Source organism: Bison bison, unplaced genomic scaffold (genome assembly GCF_000754665.1).
Source record: "Bison bison bison isolate TAMUID 2011002044 unplaced genomic scaffold, Bison_UMD1.0 scf7180017864491, whole genome shotgun sequence".
Lineage (NCBI taxonomy): Eukaryota > Metazoa > Chordata > Mammalia > Artiodactyla > Bovidae > Bison > Bison bison.
Genome location: NW_011495050.1, coordinates 18,276,381 through 18,295,688, shown reverse-complemented (window position 1 = coordinate 18,295,688; position 19,308 = coordinate 18,276,381). Strand labels below are relative to the sequence as shown.

The 19,308-nt window shown below is 31.8% G+C and overlaps 1 protein-coding gene across 1 annotated transcript in view; it reads left to right on the top strand.

Moving 5' to 3' along the window:
• Positions 1-19,308, top strand: part of RIMS2 (regulating synaptic membrane exocytosis 2) — a 319,527-nt gene that overhangs the window by 35,635 nt on the left and 264,584 nt on the right. Inside the window, exons 7-10 of the mRNA XM_010863490.1 lie at positions 738-850; positions 10,338-10,468; positions 14,284-14,455; positions 16,935-17,088. Of these exons, the coding sequence (XP_010861792.1) occupies positions 738-850; positions 10,338-10,468; positions 14,284-14,455; positions 16,935-17,088 (570 nt within the window). The remainder of the gene's footprint in view (positions 1-737; positions 851-10,337; positions 10,469-14,283; positions 14,456-16,934; positions 17,089-19,308) is intronic.

Sequence of the window (19,308 nt, the reverse complement as noted above, 5' to 3'; positions counted from 1 at the left end):
CTTTTTCTCATAGCTCCTCACTTTATTTTTACCCATATAATTTATTATATTCTTCCAGATATGGTTAGAAACCACTGCTGAAAACTTTTCACAGTTAACATTCTAGTAATTACGTTTTTAGCATTACAAGGTTAGACCATGTTTGAGTTGCTTTATTGATTTAGGTTTTGGCTTGGGTTTTTCCTTCTTAAGTTTCTATTTTTAAAATTTCCTAGTATATTATTGTATAATATCACTCAGTCGTGTCTGACTCTTTGCGACCCCATGGACGGTAGCCTACCAGGCTCCAGGTCCATGGGATTTTCCAGGCAAGAATACTGAAGTGGGCTGCCATTTCCTTCTCCAGGGGATCTTCCCAACCCAGGGGTTGAACCCAGGTCTCCTGCATTGCAGACAAACGCTTTACCGTCTGAGCCACTAGGAAGCCCATAGTATATTATTGTAAGATATGAGTTTAGAACACAGAACAGATGAAGTAACTAGGTTCTGAGGTTTGTCTCTACTATAATTGGCACAGAAAATGGTTCACCCTTGGTCTTTCAAGAATCCCTAAGCTGCACTTACACTTACACTTTTAAAGAAACCCTTTAAGTATATTTAGAACCTTGTGGCTAAGAAAAAGGTCTATATAATGGAATTTTGTAGATATTAAAAATAACTTAAGATATATGGTAAAGATTATTAAATACTAATGAAGAGTCATTGTTGTTATTCTTTATGTATAATTGCCATTTCAGGTTCTAGCTCATTCGAATCTCAAAAAATGGATCGTCCTTCTATTTCTGTTACATCTCCCATGAGTCCTGGCATGTTGAGGGATGTTCCACAGTTCTTATCTGGACAACTTTCAGTATGTATTCACTAGATTAATTTCTGTTTTTGGGATAGCAAGTAGTATTTCTACTAGATGATGCCATTTTTTTGTGAACCAAGTCCTATTTAGAATATAATTGTGCTTTTTACCATCAACTTTGTCATTCTTAGTAATTTTAATTAATTTAAATTCAATTATAATTATCTAACAGAATACTTTCTTTATTAGAGCTACATTTTTCTGGAATTTGGTGAGAATTAGAATTTGTAATGCTATCTAAAACCTTTTTCAGTAAGTAATATTATTCCAAAATTCAAGGTCATGATTTTCACTCAGCTAAGAAAATTGGGAAATATATAATAGATTACTGAGTATATCATGTGGATTTCATATTAAGTGACCCCTAATTTGAACATTTTATAATAAAAGTTAAAAATTAAGTTATCCCTCATATACCCATATTAGAAGAGCGTTGCAAATTCAGGCCCTCACATTTTATTAATTTCTAAAGTTGTCATTCTGTTTTAAACCATTTAAAAATGTTAAAATTTATCCACTTATATTTTAGAAACAAACAGATTAATATTGATACTAGTTCTGATGAGTTCCTAACCTGAAATTTTATGAGTATTAAGAACTCTTTAATTCTCAAAATTCAGACATTGAATTTTGGATAATTGTTACTGTTATAGTTAAAACAAAACTATTCTTGGTCTAATTTAAAAGCAATTTCTAGCTTTATTAAATTAGGTACCGATTTTGTCCTTTTATTTTCTGGGGGAAGGAGAAGTATTTTATTTTTCTTAAGAGTTTCCATTAATTAGATGAAGATACAGGAAATATAAGCAGAAATAACAGTAAAAGTCATTAGGCACATCTGTTCTGAGACTACTTTGATCACAAATATGAGAATAACAGAATACGATATACTATTAGGAGATTGTAAATGTCTTACTAAAATGGATTTCTTCTCCTTATTGTTTTCTTTTCCTTTCTCTTTCATAAACAGAGTGAACTTTTTCATTTGAGGACAGTGGTGTTTTTTCCATTTTCCACAATAAGTAGCATCTTTCTACTTACTCTCTTACATGCATTGACAGCACAAATGTTGACATTTATGGTTACAAGTGTATGTGTATTTTTTCCCACCATTTTAGCAAGTGTTAGTAAATGTTAGCTTTTAATTTTTAATCATGGCTTCCCTTAGATAGCTTCATGTATAAGTAAAGCAGTGGGTGGCTGATGATGCCAGTATATATTAAATCTGTGTGTGTGAGTGTGTGTGTGTATTTAGTTAGCTTCAGTTGGAGAATGAGGGAGTGAAAGTTAGACTCCCATAATAAGTAAGTACCACTTTGTTGCTGCCTCTTTTGAAATCTCAAGTTTATGTTAGAAATTGAACTAGGAACGAAGGGTTCATAGTGTGGGCATTTAGACAGATTTCAAATTCAACTACTTTTCCTCATGGTTCAAAGTGAATTTGGTAGAAAGGTAAGACTGTTAAATATTTGGGGAAAACATAAACAAATGTATATAGTACTTGTGTTTGTAAGTGATGGTTTAAATCTATATAATTGTAATTTAACACGTGTTCCATTTTATCATTTTTTTATGACCTAGAAGAAGTGTGTTCCAGCAAGATAATGTTTATAAATATGATATATATTTCTTTTAGTAAATCAAGAAAGCACAGATAAATAAAAAATTAAAATCACCTATATTCTTGCCACCAAAGCATAATCATTCACATACATATAAAATTTTAAACAGAACTATAATAAATCTGTGTATACTATTTTAAAACTTGCTTTTTTTTACTTAATGTATCATATACATTTTCTTTTAATTAAAAAAAAAATCATCCTAAAATGATTTTAATTACTATTTAATACCCCATTTAAACTTAATTTGCTATTATAGGATATCTTGCTTGTTTCTAATTTATAGTATTTTAAATAATGATGCCATGGAAATCCTTGAATATAAATCTTGCATATTTTGTTAGGACAAAATTCTTTTGTCGGGATAATTTTTGTCTGGATGTAAAATTACAATGTGAAAGAAAAAAAGTTTAAGATTCTTGAAATCTTTTGCCAAAACTTTACTCCAACATATTTTTGCCAAATTAAACTACAGTTATCAATTCAAGTAATATATGTGAAGCTCTATCCCCTTGTCAGTTATAATACTAGTAGCTGAGAGAATACAGCAGAGGATTTTACCTTCATGAAACTTAATTTTGCCTTCATTCTATTCATGCAGCAAAACTAAGCAAGATACCCTTTTGGATATAGTATTTTCCTTTATATTTAACCCCATTTCTGCCAACTGGAGACAATTTTTGGTTTGCTGTAATGATGCAGAGGTTGGGAAAACATTTGTCCACTTATATCATCCTTCAGGGAAACACCGAGGAAGTCATAAGGCAACATTATGTTTCCTGTATCTTTCTGTTCTACCTTTGGGTATTTTTGATTTTCGATGAGATTTTACCTGGGTCCATAACTCACTTATAAAATTATGACATTGTTAATGTCTGCTAATATAATATCTGACAAGATAATTTGTATATTATGTGAGCTTTCCTTCCTAATATATTTATGTCTGTTCATGGACTGGTATTTTCTCAAATATATTTTATATATATATATATATAAAACACATTATTTAAACTTTCATGCACAAGGCTATTGTTGATGAATTTAAAACTATTATTCCATTTATTTCTTCATGCTTAAATTGTACTGTTAGCTTGTTATTATTCTCAAGCATAACTATGAAAGTGCCATTAATGTGTTTGGTGAGAAAATCTGTATGAGCTTAGGTTTATGACACCTGGACTGTTATGTTAGTCTTTTCAGTGTCAGCAATCCCTTATTTTGATTCTTTTTTAAATTTTTGGTCTTCCGTAATTTAGCAGTTTCCTTGTTTGAAGGATTGCTTCTGTAATTGTCTCAATATTTTAAAATTAATTTCAGCCTTTGACTAGTTTTTTGATAGAGTGTTAAATTAAGATATAGCCTTTAACTATTTCAAAAGTGAGAAGTGACTCAGAATTTTATCTCTAGGAACACACTAATTCTTATTGACAATCATTATTTTACTTCAGAGTCTGTGGCTAACTAATAGCTGCAATGTTTTTCCCTAAGTTACTTTGTTTTAATATTTTTCTGACTCCATTTTTAGTGATGAGCTTGTAAATATTGTACATATCCATTTTATGCCCATTTGAAGGGACTAACTAGCTGAAGAATAGGTATGTATTCTTTATATCTACTTAGAAATTCAATAGCAGTTTTCAAATTTTCTATAAATGAAAATTTTTTCTTTGAGCTTTTATCTTTTATATTTCTTTGTTACAACCTTGTTATTTTAGAAGTATTATGTAAGAAGAATGTCCTGAAGTTGGTAGTGCAGAATGAAGTATGAAGGGACATTAAAAATGCAAAATAAATCATAGTGTGCAAAGTCAAATTCTTAATTTGTATGAATCTGAATTGTTACAGATATTATCAGACATTTCATGCTTAAAATAAGTGAATTCGTATTAATCACAAATTGCAATGAGATGCATAATACTTCACTATTTTTTGATGAAATATCCAGAATCTATAGAGATAGAAAGCAGCTTAGTGGTTGCCAGAAACTGGGGCAATGGGGAAATGGTGAGCGATTACTTAATAGATACAGAATGTGATGAATCATGACTCTTCTGATGTGATGAAAAAGTTTTGAAACCTGAAGGAGGTGGTGGTGACACAGTATTGTGGATTCTGTAAATGCCACTGAATTGTTCACTTTATTTATTTTTTAAATTTAAACTTATTTATTTTAATTGGAGGCTAATTACTTTACAATATTGTATTGGTTTTGCCATACATCAACACTTTAAAATGGTTAATGCATGTTATTTTAATCTGATCTGAATTTAAAATAATCAGACAAAACAAAATACATTTACATAGCCAAGTTTAATGTATAAGCTTACGGGTAAAGGTTAAGTTTAAACTGGCATAGATTTTAGACAGTTGCTTTAAAAAATCTATGAGTTGCTCATTTGAGGTCATTTTGAAAGATGGAAAAATGTTGACCTTAAAGGATTACTTTATTTCAAAGGACTATTTCTTTGAAAGTAAATGTTTTAGTTTTGAAGTAATATTTACTTGCAAAAATCTTTCATTACCTTGATATTTTTGGTCAACAACAGGTAGGACAGTTGGGAAGGCAAGAAAAGTAAGATATATTTCTAAATTGAGTGTATTGTTAGCCCTTTTCTTCAGCATGCCTAGCTAATCTCTGTGAATTTCACACATCCCTTACCCTTTGGCTGGAGAATTATCCATTTAGGGTTATGCAGACAGATACCAGGAACATACTCCATATCTAAACGTCCCTCATGAAAGAGAAGACAACTGAGATTTGAGACTGTCTTGGTTTTCGGAGATAAAGATGACTCATATGGCTGAATGAAAGTCTGCTTTAAAGATTCACTTTCCTTTGGGTTTTAGATTATGTCTTAAACTATCATCAGGTTTTTGTCTGATGATGGCTACACTGGACAGCAGTCTTCCTAGTACTTATTATCTGTTTCTGTATAGCAGTGGAAACGTCTGAAACATTTAACTGTTCACAACTGTTAATTAAATGAGAGACATGCATGAAAAATGTGAGAGATGGGATGGAATCTTGGTGAAAGAACAAAAAGTAAATGCCCTGATACCCATTTCCAAACCCAGAAACTTGAATCTGATTTTGTTCCTCTTGTAACTGTTGGCACATCTTAATAGAGGCACAATGTCCCAGTGGCTGTGGTATCTTTGGGAAGCTGTTTCAAAATGGAAAAAAAAAAAAAGTTAGAAGAGAAAAGAAATTTGATTTTATTCTACGAATTTGGAAGAGTGTTTTAACCAGAATTGAGCTTTATTATTTACCTTTAAAACTGTCTTACTTTTTGAGATTGGACAAGTCCATCTAGGCTTTTTTTTTAATGTCTCTGTTTCCTCCTCTACATACTGGAGATAACATCAACTACTTCTAGCATTGTTTTAAGCAATAAACTTGCAATAAACTGTTACTGAAACTTGAAAATATATAAAGAATTGTATAAATAAAAAGAAAACTATTATTGTCATTAATAAGTGTGATTAGCTCTAAATAGTGTTATCTCAGGTGGCACATAGTAAATGTCTGAAAATGATGGTTAAATACTAGTTCCTCGTATAGATTCTTAAAGTATGAAGCAACGGATTAATCCAGTGTGTTCCAGCACACTTTTATCTTTCTGTGTTTATTCTTTTAAGAAATGATAAAGCTGACTTGGCTAATATTTTTTAGACTTTTTTTCAGCCATATTCCTTTGGAAAGTTATATAATTACTTCTATAGATGACTTTTCACTAATAATTCTTTAATGTATTTTTATCTAACTTCTTCCTGGACCATGTTTTTTTCTATGTAGCATGTTTAAGGATGATATCTGAAATATCTTGACTCTCGTATTTTATGTTTACATTCATTCTTTCAGAATATATGAGCCCGATTATATTGTTTTACATTCAGTCTTAATTCCTGTTATGTTGATACATTAAAAAATTTGGTTTAAAACTTCTCAGATTTTATATGGTTCTTAATCTGTTTTATAATTTTGGGAAAATTATTCATTATGTTGAAGTACTTAATTTAGATATATATTGTCATGGAAAAATGGATTTAAGGGATAGTTGTATGTGTTTTTTACTTTTGGTCTTTTAGTTCCAGCGTGTTGTCCTTTTTGGTTTTGTTTTATTGCTTTTTTCTTTAATTTTGCTTACCAGAGCCAAAGCCTTAGTAGAAGAACAACGCCTTTTGTTCCTAGGGTTCAGGTAAAGGCCTTGTCTGCCTGATAGAATCTAAAATTGTGTTTTAACCCTTATTTGTATGTTTTTGGAAAATGCATAGTAGGAAAACTTTATTTGGTATGTTGCTCCAAACCATATTATTGACTTCCAAATCATTTTATGAGCCAGCTTGTAAAATTCTGCATGGGGATTAAAATACAATAAAAATTTAAAGAGACAATCTTTGTTAGTGATTTTATATGGACTGAATACTAAAACTCAGAAGTTTCAGGTTGGCATTTAATGTAGATTCCACTTATATCTGTAATATTGACACAAATAGCTGATTTTATACTGTTGACATTTTTATTACACTAAGGTTACTGTCTCTTTAAATCATTCATTATATCACTTAACATCTACATTCTCTTGCATTTTCCAAGCAATTACTCCTTGAGGAGACTGGCAAATAAATTTGTACCTTATCTAAAATATGAATTTTCTGCATATTATATATAAAGTTCAACTTTCGAAAACTATAGGACTTTGATAGAACAAAATCACAATCCAAGTAAAATGTGTTGGGTTTATTATGTTTACATTATGTAATTATAATTCTATTTGCTTTTACTGCAATACTTGGGTACAAGTTCTTTGCCACTTTTCATTAGGAAATCCCTATATGGAAAGGTAATGTTAATATAGTGTTTTTTAAAAAAGTAGTATTATGCTTTCCTTGCTTTGCTGCATGGGTTTTTTTTTGTTGTTGTTGTTATTGTTATTGGTTTTCAATAATGCTAATTTAATTTAAATTAAAAAAAATTGAAGTTGTTCTAGTTAACACTATCTAGTGTAAAATATTTACTTAGACTGCTCAGAGTCTGCTTGGGAAACTTAAAAGTGGCACATGAAAATTGTATTAAAGCAAGTAAAATGATATCAGTATTTTTATTAATGAAAATGACGTAAAATAAATATATCATATTTAGAACTGTGGAAATATATTTGTTTTATTTTGAGAAATCAACAGATATATTCCAACCATTCATTTAAAAAGCACATTTAGGAATGTGACTAATAATCTAGCAAATAAAATAATTTTGTTTTGATACTGTGAGCTGGATATCTATTAAAAACTTCAATGCAAGTCCCATAATATAAAATGAAAATTAGGACTATTGATCAAATGCCCAGTTTGACAGCTTATTAAAACATATAATTTTCATCAAAAAATCAGTACAAAGTGTGCCTGTTTCATATCTATATTATTTTAATATGTATATATTTGTTAAGTATAATTTAATAAACTGTAAAGTATTAATGTGAAAATATGAAAGCTAGTACCTAATATCTGTTTGTGTGAAGAATGAATATTATTAATAAATGATATTTTTGGTTTTCCATGGCATAAGAAAATCTAAAAATAATACTATTTAGCAAGCATTTGAAATATGTATCTTGAGGAGATTTAGCTGTAATGATTTTAAAAGAGCAAAAATACTGCCTGTGGAGATGACAACAAAGGTTTAGTGTTAATCCCTAAAAAAGTACTCACAGAAATCAGTAATTTGCTCCAATAATTAATTATGAACTTAGTCTAACACTACTTATTATTTTTCTTTGTTATTTAAATGCACTGTTTATTGGAAAACAATTTTGTAGCCTTTCAGAAGTTTTTTTCTTTTTTGAAGTGTCTAATATTGATGTCATGATGCTCCGAGAAGGATTTTTAACATCATGGAAAATAAAGCCATAGCTCTTATTGCTATAGAAAATAAAGAATACAGAAAGTAGTGTGATTTGGTCACAAACTTAGAGGAACTTCGAATCTTTCTGACATCTGTTTCATCTCATGTATGAAACACTTGTATTTCCTACTTTTTTCTTCCCGCTCATATCTTTTGCCTGAATGTCTCTTTTTTCCATCTATTCTCATCTATATCTTTGTTTTAGTATTGTCGGGCAAGAAATACTTGAATTTTTTCTTTTTTTAATAGTAATTTCTAAACATTTTATATTGGAGTATAGTTTAGAATGTTCCAGTTAATTTCAGGTGCTGAACTCTTTTTTTTTTTACTTAAATATCAGGTGCTTTTTTCCAGGTTGTTGCTTCCCTAGTCTAAAGCAGTGGTTCTCAAGCTTTAATGGAAATGAGAATCACCTGAGGATTTGTTAAAATGCAAATTTTCTGGGCCCCATTCTGGTTCTGTAGCTGAAAGGTGGGCCACAGGAATTTGTAACTTTTAAACAGATGAGTCAGATGATACTGTGGCAGGAGTTTTATGAACCACAGTTTGAAAACCACCTGACTAGGGTCTGTACTTAGCAAGTCAATTCAAAAAACTTTTTGTTGTAGAGCCTCAAGATAATAATACCTGCATTAAATATAAGGACTTAATATAAAGAGTAGTAGTACCATTTGTAAAATTTAAACATTTCTAATAATTATTCTTATAAGAGGACTAATTTCATTTAACCAAAAAAAAAGTGTATAAATAATTTTATATACTTTTCTGGGCCATTAGTCTTCTGACTCAAAATTCTTGCTTGGCCTCTCATCCTCTTAGGATATGAAGTGAGGGACTCAAGAACACCATGTTAAAATTGGAACTGAACTGCTAACATATCATATATATATTTATCTGTATATTTTTTTATGTGGATGGTCTTATGTATATATCCTAGAGCTTGGCCCAGCCCTGACTGTCTGCTTTGGAGCGGAGAGGAAAGGACTGACATGAGATATATATTTAAGTCTTCCAAGCTGCTGCAAACATTGTGCATCCAAATTAAAAGAAAAAAATCAAACCATTGAAAATAAAATATGCATATTACGTAAACAAAACTTTTCCCCAAGCTCCAAATTTCCAATTCAATTTCAATTTGAAGATAGTGGCCAGGGATGTGCTAAATTCTGAACCAAATGTGAATCAGAATCATAGTCATCATAACTAGGTGTGGGAGTGTGAGATGTGTGTGGGAGGTGACGGTTGTTAAGTCTAATGAATTCAACAGCTGGATGTGAAGATCTAATCCTTAATTATGACATAGGCAAATTATTCTAATTTTCTCATCTTGAATTATAAAATATACCCTTTTATTCTAAGGATGAATACATTTGCTTCACAAATGAAAAAGAGACTATGTATAAAAAACTTTAAAAGATGAATTTATTATAGTTTTAAATACAAATTTAAGCAGTCTGTTTACAAGTCTTCTAGTAATTCCTAGTTACTTATAATCTTCGAAAGATCTTTGCTGTGATACAACATAAAACATTTGCTGAAAATATTCCCATGAATGCCGTATGAGCAACTTATCTGTTCAGTTCATTTTGAGCACTTATTCTGAATTCAGTATTGTAGGGGAACCAAAATGAACTACAGTTATTCCTGCATAAATGTAGACAGAGAACAATCCTATATAAAGTCCTTATTATAGCAATGTAATTATTATGTGCATGTTAATAAACTATCAAATTAGATCATAAAAATTTCAAGAGATTTGTCAAAGTAAAATATCTGAATTAAACTCTCCATTCATTGAAGTTATTATAGCATATCCTTTTAAGTTAACTGCAATTTACTAAGTGAAGTTTATATTCTGTGCTAATATCAGGATAAGAGAATGGGCCAAAGGTTGGGAATGTAAGCATTCTGTTATATTAGTAAATGGTTAAGCTGATAAATAAATATTTTTGCTTTTCAGATAAAACTGTGGTTTGACAAGGTTGGTCACCAATTAATAGTTACAATTTTGGGAGCAAAAGACCTCCCTTCCAGGGAAGATGGGAGGCCAAGGAATCCTTATGTTAAAATTTACTTTCTTCCAGACAGAAGGTAAGGATATGAAACAAAAGTAAATATTCTTGAAAACAGATGAGAAATGTTAATAGCAGGGCATGTTTTGATTTTGTGTCATTTATTTTTAAATATCATACCAGTTAGATACTTATAAAGTTTAACATAGGCATAATGATTCCTAGGAATCAAAACAGTGACAGTAAATGCTTTGCTATTGTTTTTAAACCCATTTCAAATGTTTATAATATAGATGATTTTATTCTATATCAATTTTATATTGTGTGGATTGCTTCTTAAATAAAGTATGTTTTTACTTATAAAATTCATTAAAAATTGTGCACCTTTAAATCAAATACATTTTAAACAAACTACAGAGACAAAATGCTGGAAATGGTACTAAAGGATATTCATCATGTTCCTCTACAATTTCTACTTTCTCTTACTAATATATTATTTCTCTACATTCTGTAAAATTAATGAACATGCTTTATATTTAATTACCCATATCATCAAGGAATCTCTACCACTGGGCCAAGATTTAGCTCCCTAAAGTGTCATTTACTTTGTGTCCATGCTGATCAGTATGCATGTTATTAATCTACCCTGATTTAAATAGAGAAATCAGGATAGAGAAATAGCTTGTCATTTTTTCATTCTTAATTTCAAACACATGCCAAGTGAAAGAAATTATTCAATAAACGTCATGAAAAAGGAAAAAAGTAGTACACTAATTTCCCTTCCCTAGCTGTTCTGCATCCCTGGTTTCTAGGGCTGGTCTGATCATTTTTCTCAGGATGGAAGTGGCCAGGTACAGATGTGATTTTAAACGTATTTGTATACTTCTGCACACTCTCTTATTTGGTTTAACTTAAAGTCATCAGTATTGATGCCACAGTATCATCTGAAGAATAGCCTCAACAAAGAAAATAACAAGTAGGCAGTTAACAAAGGCCTTACACTTTGATACATATTTTGGAAAAAAAATTAGTAAAACAAATTATTCAGAAAATATGTGAGGTTGCCACAGCCTCCTAAACTATTAGAAACTGTCTGCTGTATGATTTTATCTTATAAAGTTTACTTAGAGAAGATTGTTCTGTAACAACTTAGATTGTCTTTTGGGGAGGGATACACTTTGAACTGCAAGGGAAGATGAGGATATGCAATAGCTAAAATGGTAAATCCAACTTAAAACTTCAGTTGGATGACAGATGTCACAGCCATATTATCTACCATCTCACAGGGAGGCCACGTTACTTTGCTTCTAAGAGTGCAGTGAGTTTACTAGTCTAAGCATCCTTAGATTGCCATCATAAAAACTTGCAGAAAATTGTGCATTCCCACATATGCACAATTTTAAGCAAGCACATAACAAGTCATAGCTCAGTTGGTAAAGAATCCGCCTGCAATGCAGGAGAACCCGGTTCTATTCCTGGGTCGGGAAGATCCACTGGAGAAGGGATAGGCTACCCAATCCAATATTCTTCACCTTCCCTTGTGGCTCAGCTGGTAAAGAATCTGCCTGAGATGTGGAAGACCCAGGTTCAAACCCTGGGTTGGGAAGATCCCCTGAAGAAAGGAAAGGCCACCCACTCCAGTATTCTGGCCTGGAGAATTCCATGGACATAGTCCGTGAGGTTGCAAGAGTCAGACACGACTTTCACTTCACTTCAACAAGTTTCTGTTTATTCAGAGCTCTGAAGAAAAATTCTTGTTTTTGAAGATGATAAAAGTCTCTCAGATTATTTGGTTTTTTGTTGACTGTTTAGTTTTAGTTTATTTTTCATGCCTCTCCCAACTTTCTGAGCAGACAGAGCTCAGATGGATGAGAAAGTTCTTTTAAAGACTCCTTTGTATTCCCCAATATAGAATTTTTATCTTTTCTCAACAGCAAAAAATTGAGAAAGTTTTAAATTTTTTCTCAGATTATCTCTCAGCTGAGTTTTCTTGTCAGATATCAGGAATTTGAAGAATATTTAGGCAAGTTTGCTGCTCACTTTATTAATAGAGTTGTGTCAGGATTTTATCCATAGTGGAAAACAGAATTCTCTGGTTAACTCACATAGCTACTTTATCATCTCAACCTTCTTTATTCTGTTGACGTAAGTTTTTACACATGAATAAAGGACTGTGCTTTTAGTTCGAATTATTTGTTTTTTGGAAGAAAAGCCACAGGTCATAGGAAGCACTATAAACCATTCTTGGATTAGATGGCAAGGTTCCATCTAAATATTTTCTTTCTGATGTTGGTGGAAGGAATTTTTATCTCTGACAGGGTGTCATAATTCATTCTTTTATGGATAGAATATAAAGTAGATGCTTTACAAATATTTGTTAAAGTTTTGGAAGGAGGAAGTAACAGTCATAAATCATAGTCCTTGTCATTATTTCTCTATTATTTAGTTGTTCTAATTTACAGTGCCACTTCTTTTTCATAAATTTGAATGGAGATAAGATTTCCTACATGGGTTTCCAAAGTTATTTTCCTAGGGAAACCATAGAAATTAATAAAGACACATTGCTTTTAAATGGCCACATTAAATACATGCTTTTGATTCATTAAGTCAAATCTCTTGCATCTCCTTCATTGGCAGGAGGATTCTTTACCACTCACACCATGGGAAGCCCTTGTATTAAACAGCAAGCTCTGCTTTCAGCTAGGAGGAGTCACAAAGACTCCCTCATCTAGAGGCACTCTATCCCTTCTTAGTTCAAACTGCTTCCTGGTTCCCAAAACTCTTAGAAGTGTGCTGTGCCGAGAGAATTTGAAGAAGTTAATACAGTTCTACTTTCTGTTCATTGCCACTTCTCACTTCAAATAGCCTCTTCTGATAGCTTAACATTACTTTCTTTGATGATTTTCTTTGTTCCTATTCAGCCATTGATCCTCCCTAATAACCTAGAGTAGTGATCTCCAAAAAGAATGGATGTACCCAGGGAATGTATCAAACAATTTATTGGAGTTCAGAAAGAAATGTTTATATTTTTATTTTCATCTATTTTTTATTCCTATTTTTGTATATTTACCAATGAATGCAATATATTAGTATAACAGTATAGTAATACATGCATATAATTTATAAATATATGTGTGTATAATGGAATGCATAATCAAAAACATTAATTTGATGGAAATATGCAGCAGAAAAAAAGCCTCTGAACGAAAGCCTCTGAACTGGAAGTTCTGTCCATCAGGATGGCCAACTTGCATTTCCAGCCCAGACTATAGCGGCTACCTCACACAGAAATAATTTTACTATGTTTATAAACACCTATAAATGTCAAATGAGCAAGTGTGTATATATAAGAAAATAATTTGAGAATATGTAATTACAATTGCTCATTGCTTAACTGCATGGATATAAAGACATGAGCATAACAATTTATTAGATTTATTGTACAAAGAATTTCTGTAGTTTAAGTGAATAGTATATTGGTTGCAAATACTGTGTATAGAATTTGCATATGTATAAATATTAAAAGTAAGAGTGTATGTAGCCAGTAGGTTGATTTCCATTTTAAAGGTTTCTAGTAGGGCACTGTGTTAAAAAAAAATGAGAGCTAAAGATTCTTTAGTCTGGTTTTATTTAGAATTTGTGAAAGACTGTTTTTAATTATCTATCATGGAAAATTTTCGTATTTATTGTAATAGTCTGTTATTAAATCAAAGTTACATAATGATGTGCCTTATACATTTCAATAGTAATTTTGAAGATTACAATATTTTTAATATATGACAAATTTATGGGAAAACTTCACTTCTTTCCTGCGAAATTTTAAATTAATACATTTTAGGGAAAAAGTTAAAATGAAGGTTTATGTAAGTTCATATATTCTTGTTTTCTTCTTAGTGACAAAAACAAGAGAAGAACTAAAACAGTGAAGAAAACTTTGGAACCCAAATGGAACCAAACATTCATTTATTCTCCAGTCCACCGAAGAGAGTTTCGGGAACGGATGCTGGAGATTACCCTTTGGGATCAAGCTCGAGTTCGAGAGGAAGAAAGTGAATTTTTAGGAGAGGTATCTGGAACTATTTTAAAGCTTAGACTATTCATGTTATCCGGAATACTTTTGCTTATATGACTATCAGTAAAATATTATATTTTGAATACCTGAGAAAGTAAACATAATTTAACAGAATGAATTTAGCTGCTGTTTTAAGAAAAAAACTTATTGATGCTTTTATAGTATTTGTATATCGTTTTAGTTTACTAAACCAGTTGTACCAATAGTAATTCAATCATTTATCCATGGATAAATTTAGGGACTGAGGTTTCAAAGGCAGACAAGGTATATTCCTCTCTTTAAAGAATTTATAATCCACTAGAATACATATAAGAGAATGAACAATTATAACGTAGCATGACAGATGTTCTATGGGAAAGTGCAGTAGGAGTACAAAATTGCTGTGCAGGGAAGGGGAAGTAGGTGGTCCAGGGAAGGCTCCACAAAGAAACTAGAATTTAGCAAAGTCAGAGGGAATACAGGATACTAGAGTTATGGGGTTCTTGGACAACTGCATTGAAATTTGAAAGGAACGTGGTAAGAAATTAGACTTGAAAGCTAAACTGACGTCTGATTGTATCCATTCATGTATCATATTAAGAGGCTGGATTTTATCCTGTAGATAATGGGAACAAATGACAGGTTGGAAAGAGCATGACTTGATTTCCTTTATACTTGAGAAAATATTTCTGTCTGAAAGGTAAAGGATGAATTGAAGGGAACAGATGAGAGGCAATTCTCCCACCATTAACATACTAAGATAACTGCTTTCAGCTTTTTTCAGCATGGTTGATTTTCCTGAGTGAATTAAATGGTAATATCATGGGTAAAACAACAATCCATAGAAATATTGAACTGAGTGTTGTTAGCTAAGGAATCAAAGAGTTGGAAAGAAGGGGAACATAATTGCTAGAATCAGAGACTAGCTTCTGCTCCCTGGTTGTGCATTCCTGACACTGCTACTTCCTGACTTTGGTACTTGAGCGAGTTATTTAATATATTTGCGCTTTAGTTTCTTCTTCAGTAGAGTGAGAAGGGCTAGAGTGAGGATTAAATGTGTGTGTGTGTGTGTGTGTGTGTGTGTGTAACCATTTAAAACACATGCCTATAATTTTGAAAATGACTAGGGACAGTTTAGGAAGAATGAAGAATACCTTAGTTGTTTTACGTTTTTACCTCCCATAGCTATATAGCGATTTATTATTATTTAACAGTTCTCATATCCTTAGACACAGACCTTGTTGTATTTGCATGACTTTGAAAGATAATAAAAAGAATCATTTATTTCTATGGACTGATTTCCTTTTCAAATGTATTACATATTCATGTTATAATATGTGATGATGTGATGTGGTTGGGTGCTTAGTTGTGTCCGACTCTTTGCAACTCCATAGACTGGTAGCCTGCCAGGCTCCTCTGTCCATGGAATTTTCCAGGCAAGAATTCTGGAGCAGGTTCCATTTCCTATTCCAAGGGAATCTTCCCAACCAAGGGATTGAACCCATGTCTCATGCATCTCCTGCATTGCAGGCAGATTCTTTACTGCTGAGCCACTTAAAAATCCATTCTTTTTTTCTTTCCTGTTTGAATCCTTAGTATCATGATACATTAAACAAAGTCCTAAGTAAGACAGTCTTTGATTTATATTGCATCTCTTTCACTTACCAGCAATGCAGACTTAAACAAGTTTTTTAATCTTTTTCAACCTTCGTATGCTTATCTGTAAAAAGTTGACTAATAAGACCAACCTGGTAGTTTTTACCCAAGAATTAAGATAATGTATGACATGGTTCTTAACACACAGTAAGCATTTCTAATTTGTTTTTATATCCCCATTTCAGAATTTGTAAAGGTTAAGCTAATGAATGTAAGTGAAATGCTTTTTAAACTGTAAAACAGTATACATATATTAGTTATAATTACCGACATTTAGTAATAAGTTCTCTTTCAGTTCAGTTCAGTCGCTTAGTCAACCTACTCTTTGCAACCCCATGGACTGCAGCATGTCAGGCCTCCCTGTCCATCACCAACCCCTGGAGTTTACCCAAACTCATGTCCATTGAGTCGGTGATGCCATCCAAACATCTCATCAATGTCATATTTAACAGCCTCTAGTAGAGGGTCTTGGAGAAGGCACTGGCAACCCACTCCAGTGTTCTTGCCTGGAGAATCCCAGGGACGGGGGTGCCTGGTGGGCTGCCGACTACAAGGTCGCACAGAGTCGGACACGACTGATGTGACTTAGCAGCAGCAGTAGTGGGTCTGCCTACAGCTTCCAGTAGTTCGAAAATCTACAAAATAAATGTCTTAGGTATATAAAGCTATTACATCAATAAGTTATAAATATTTATATATTTAACTAGTGTCAAGCATATGGGCAATTCTATTGCATAACCTTGCTTTTGACCTAACAATATTACTATTATAATGAAATTATTTAAGAGAAATTCTATATTATTGTCATATGACAATTCTTTGTCTCTTGGCTTTGTAGATTTTAATTGAATTAGAAACAGCATTATTAGATGATGAGCCACATTGGTACAAACTTCAGACTCACGATGTTTCTTCATTGCCACTTCCCCATCCTTCACCATATATGCCACGACGACAACTCCATGGAGAGAGCCCAACACGGAGGTTGCAAAGTAAGTTTTCAGTAAAATTTTTCATAAATTAATTGAAACATCTTGAATGATATATATGACAGAGAATTTAAGGATACCATTATGGGTATTAGCAGGTATCTATTAGTGTTTTCACAGCTGTTCTTAAAGCTTTTAAACTGATACACTTAACTGAATGCATGTTGTATTCACGTATCGCAGTATGACACACTGCTTCACTGGGTTAAAACTTCACAGTGTTTTAACTTTGCCTCTTAGAATCTAAAATATTGAAATGAAATAGTTAATGTAGTAGAATTTGGTCATGTAGCTGTAGATATCTGAAATTATGATTTCTACCTTCATTAAGCCAAATTTTTTAGGAATATGTAGGATAAAAGTATAGCATAGTGGTTGAAACCACGTCTATGAACATTACTCAGATAAACTTTAAGTTTTAATTCTCTCGTTTAACTATTGTATGACTTGAGGTAGGTCATCTCTCTCTGTTTCCCTTTCTTCACTTAGAAAATGGAAATAATACGTCACAGGACAGTTCTAAGAGTTAATGTCAGGAGTATAAACTGATATTATTGTTGTTGTTATCAGCGTTTGCATTTTATCCTGAATTTTGCATAGTCCAAACTATAAAATAGATTATTCAGAGAATCTTAAAGGAAACTTAGAAATATTTTCCACATTGAAGATGGAAAATGGCATTGTTGGTTTGTTGATCTTGCAGCTCAGGTTTATTTGCTTTTTTCTGATGAATCTTTGTGATAGGTGAAGTGGATGCTTTTGGCTTTGGATAGTATTCATGGAGCCATCGAGTTTCACGTTTAGCAACTTTTTTGTCAAGTAATGGAGAACTGATTGAGATTAACTAAATTTCAGAAGTACAAATTTATAAGCATAAATGCTATGTCATCATGACATCAATCATGGTAAAGATACTTGACCATATAACAAATAACTTGTATAAATGAATCACAGCCTTTTTGATGAATAGAGGGCTAAATTACATATCAGAAGGTTGTTTGTTGAATAGAGAATTAGAGAAAAGCATTGACTTTATGGAATAATTAGTCATAGGAAAGCATAGAGATGTGTATTAACTTCTTTTTAAAATAATCTAATTACTGGAATTTTATTTCCATTAGATACAACCTCTTACCCTTGGAGGGGATTAATTTAACACTAATTTTACAGCACTCACTTTTTTCAATTCCCCCCAGAGTGAACACCCACACATCTTTATTTGCAGTTGTCATCACAACATTGTTTGTTGTAACTACATTATCATGAAATTTATGTTGACTAAATTTAGAGTGTCTGCTCTTTCTAACCCTATAATCTACTCAGTACATTGTCTCTAAATCACAATGTATGTTGATGAGTTACTACTACATGAAGGTTGCTAGTATAATTCATTTTGTACTAATTCCTGTAGATTAGGTTTATAGGCTATTAATGCTAGCTTCTATTGCCCTTTCTTGCAGCACTGGCCCCTTCTCTATTTACTCTAGTTGTTATTGTAATAAAGAGTAGGTTTGATGACTCTTAGTATCTGAAACTCTTAAATCTATGAATAATTTTCATTTTTTCCCTCCCTAGCTAAGAATAGTGTATGTGAGGTATGATAATAGAGGACTTTCTAGTTATCTGTATAAATCATGGATATTCTTGAAATTAATTTAATCAATTTTGCAGATATTAATATTTTCCATCCTTACAATGGCTCTTCTGTTAAGTAATCATTAATAATATTAAATTAACCCCTGGGTGAAATAATAACTCCATGTTGTACTGTATGAGTCTCGCCACTATCAATTAACTTCTAATAAAATTAATTTTCAATATTTGAATATATGACTGAATTTGGTGTTTTACATTAAAATTTTATTATAATTTATTAGCAATGTGTAGGCATAAAGATTGGTAAAAATGGTGTGTTAAAGGAAGATTAGGAGATAATACTCAGGGGTAGTCAGAAAGTTAAAGATATTACCATTGGCTAAGTATATGTTGCTCATCAATGACAGGTTCAAGTTAGGGTGTTAGTAAGTAAGTATATTAATTATTTTAAGATTTTATTGATGAATAGAACCTCCTTTAGGTTTTTTTCTCCATGGAAAGGTTTATATGGAAATTATTTACAAGTATGTTTAAATTGTCAAGGATCATATGATTAACTTATTTGAGGGAACATACATGTATGAATGGGCTTCCCAGGTGGCTCAGTGGATAAAGAATCTGCCTGTA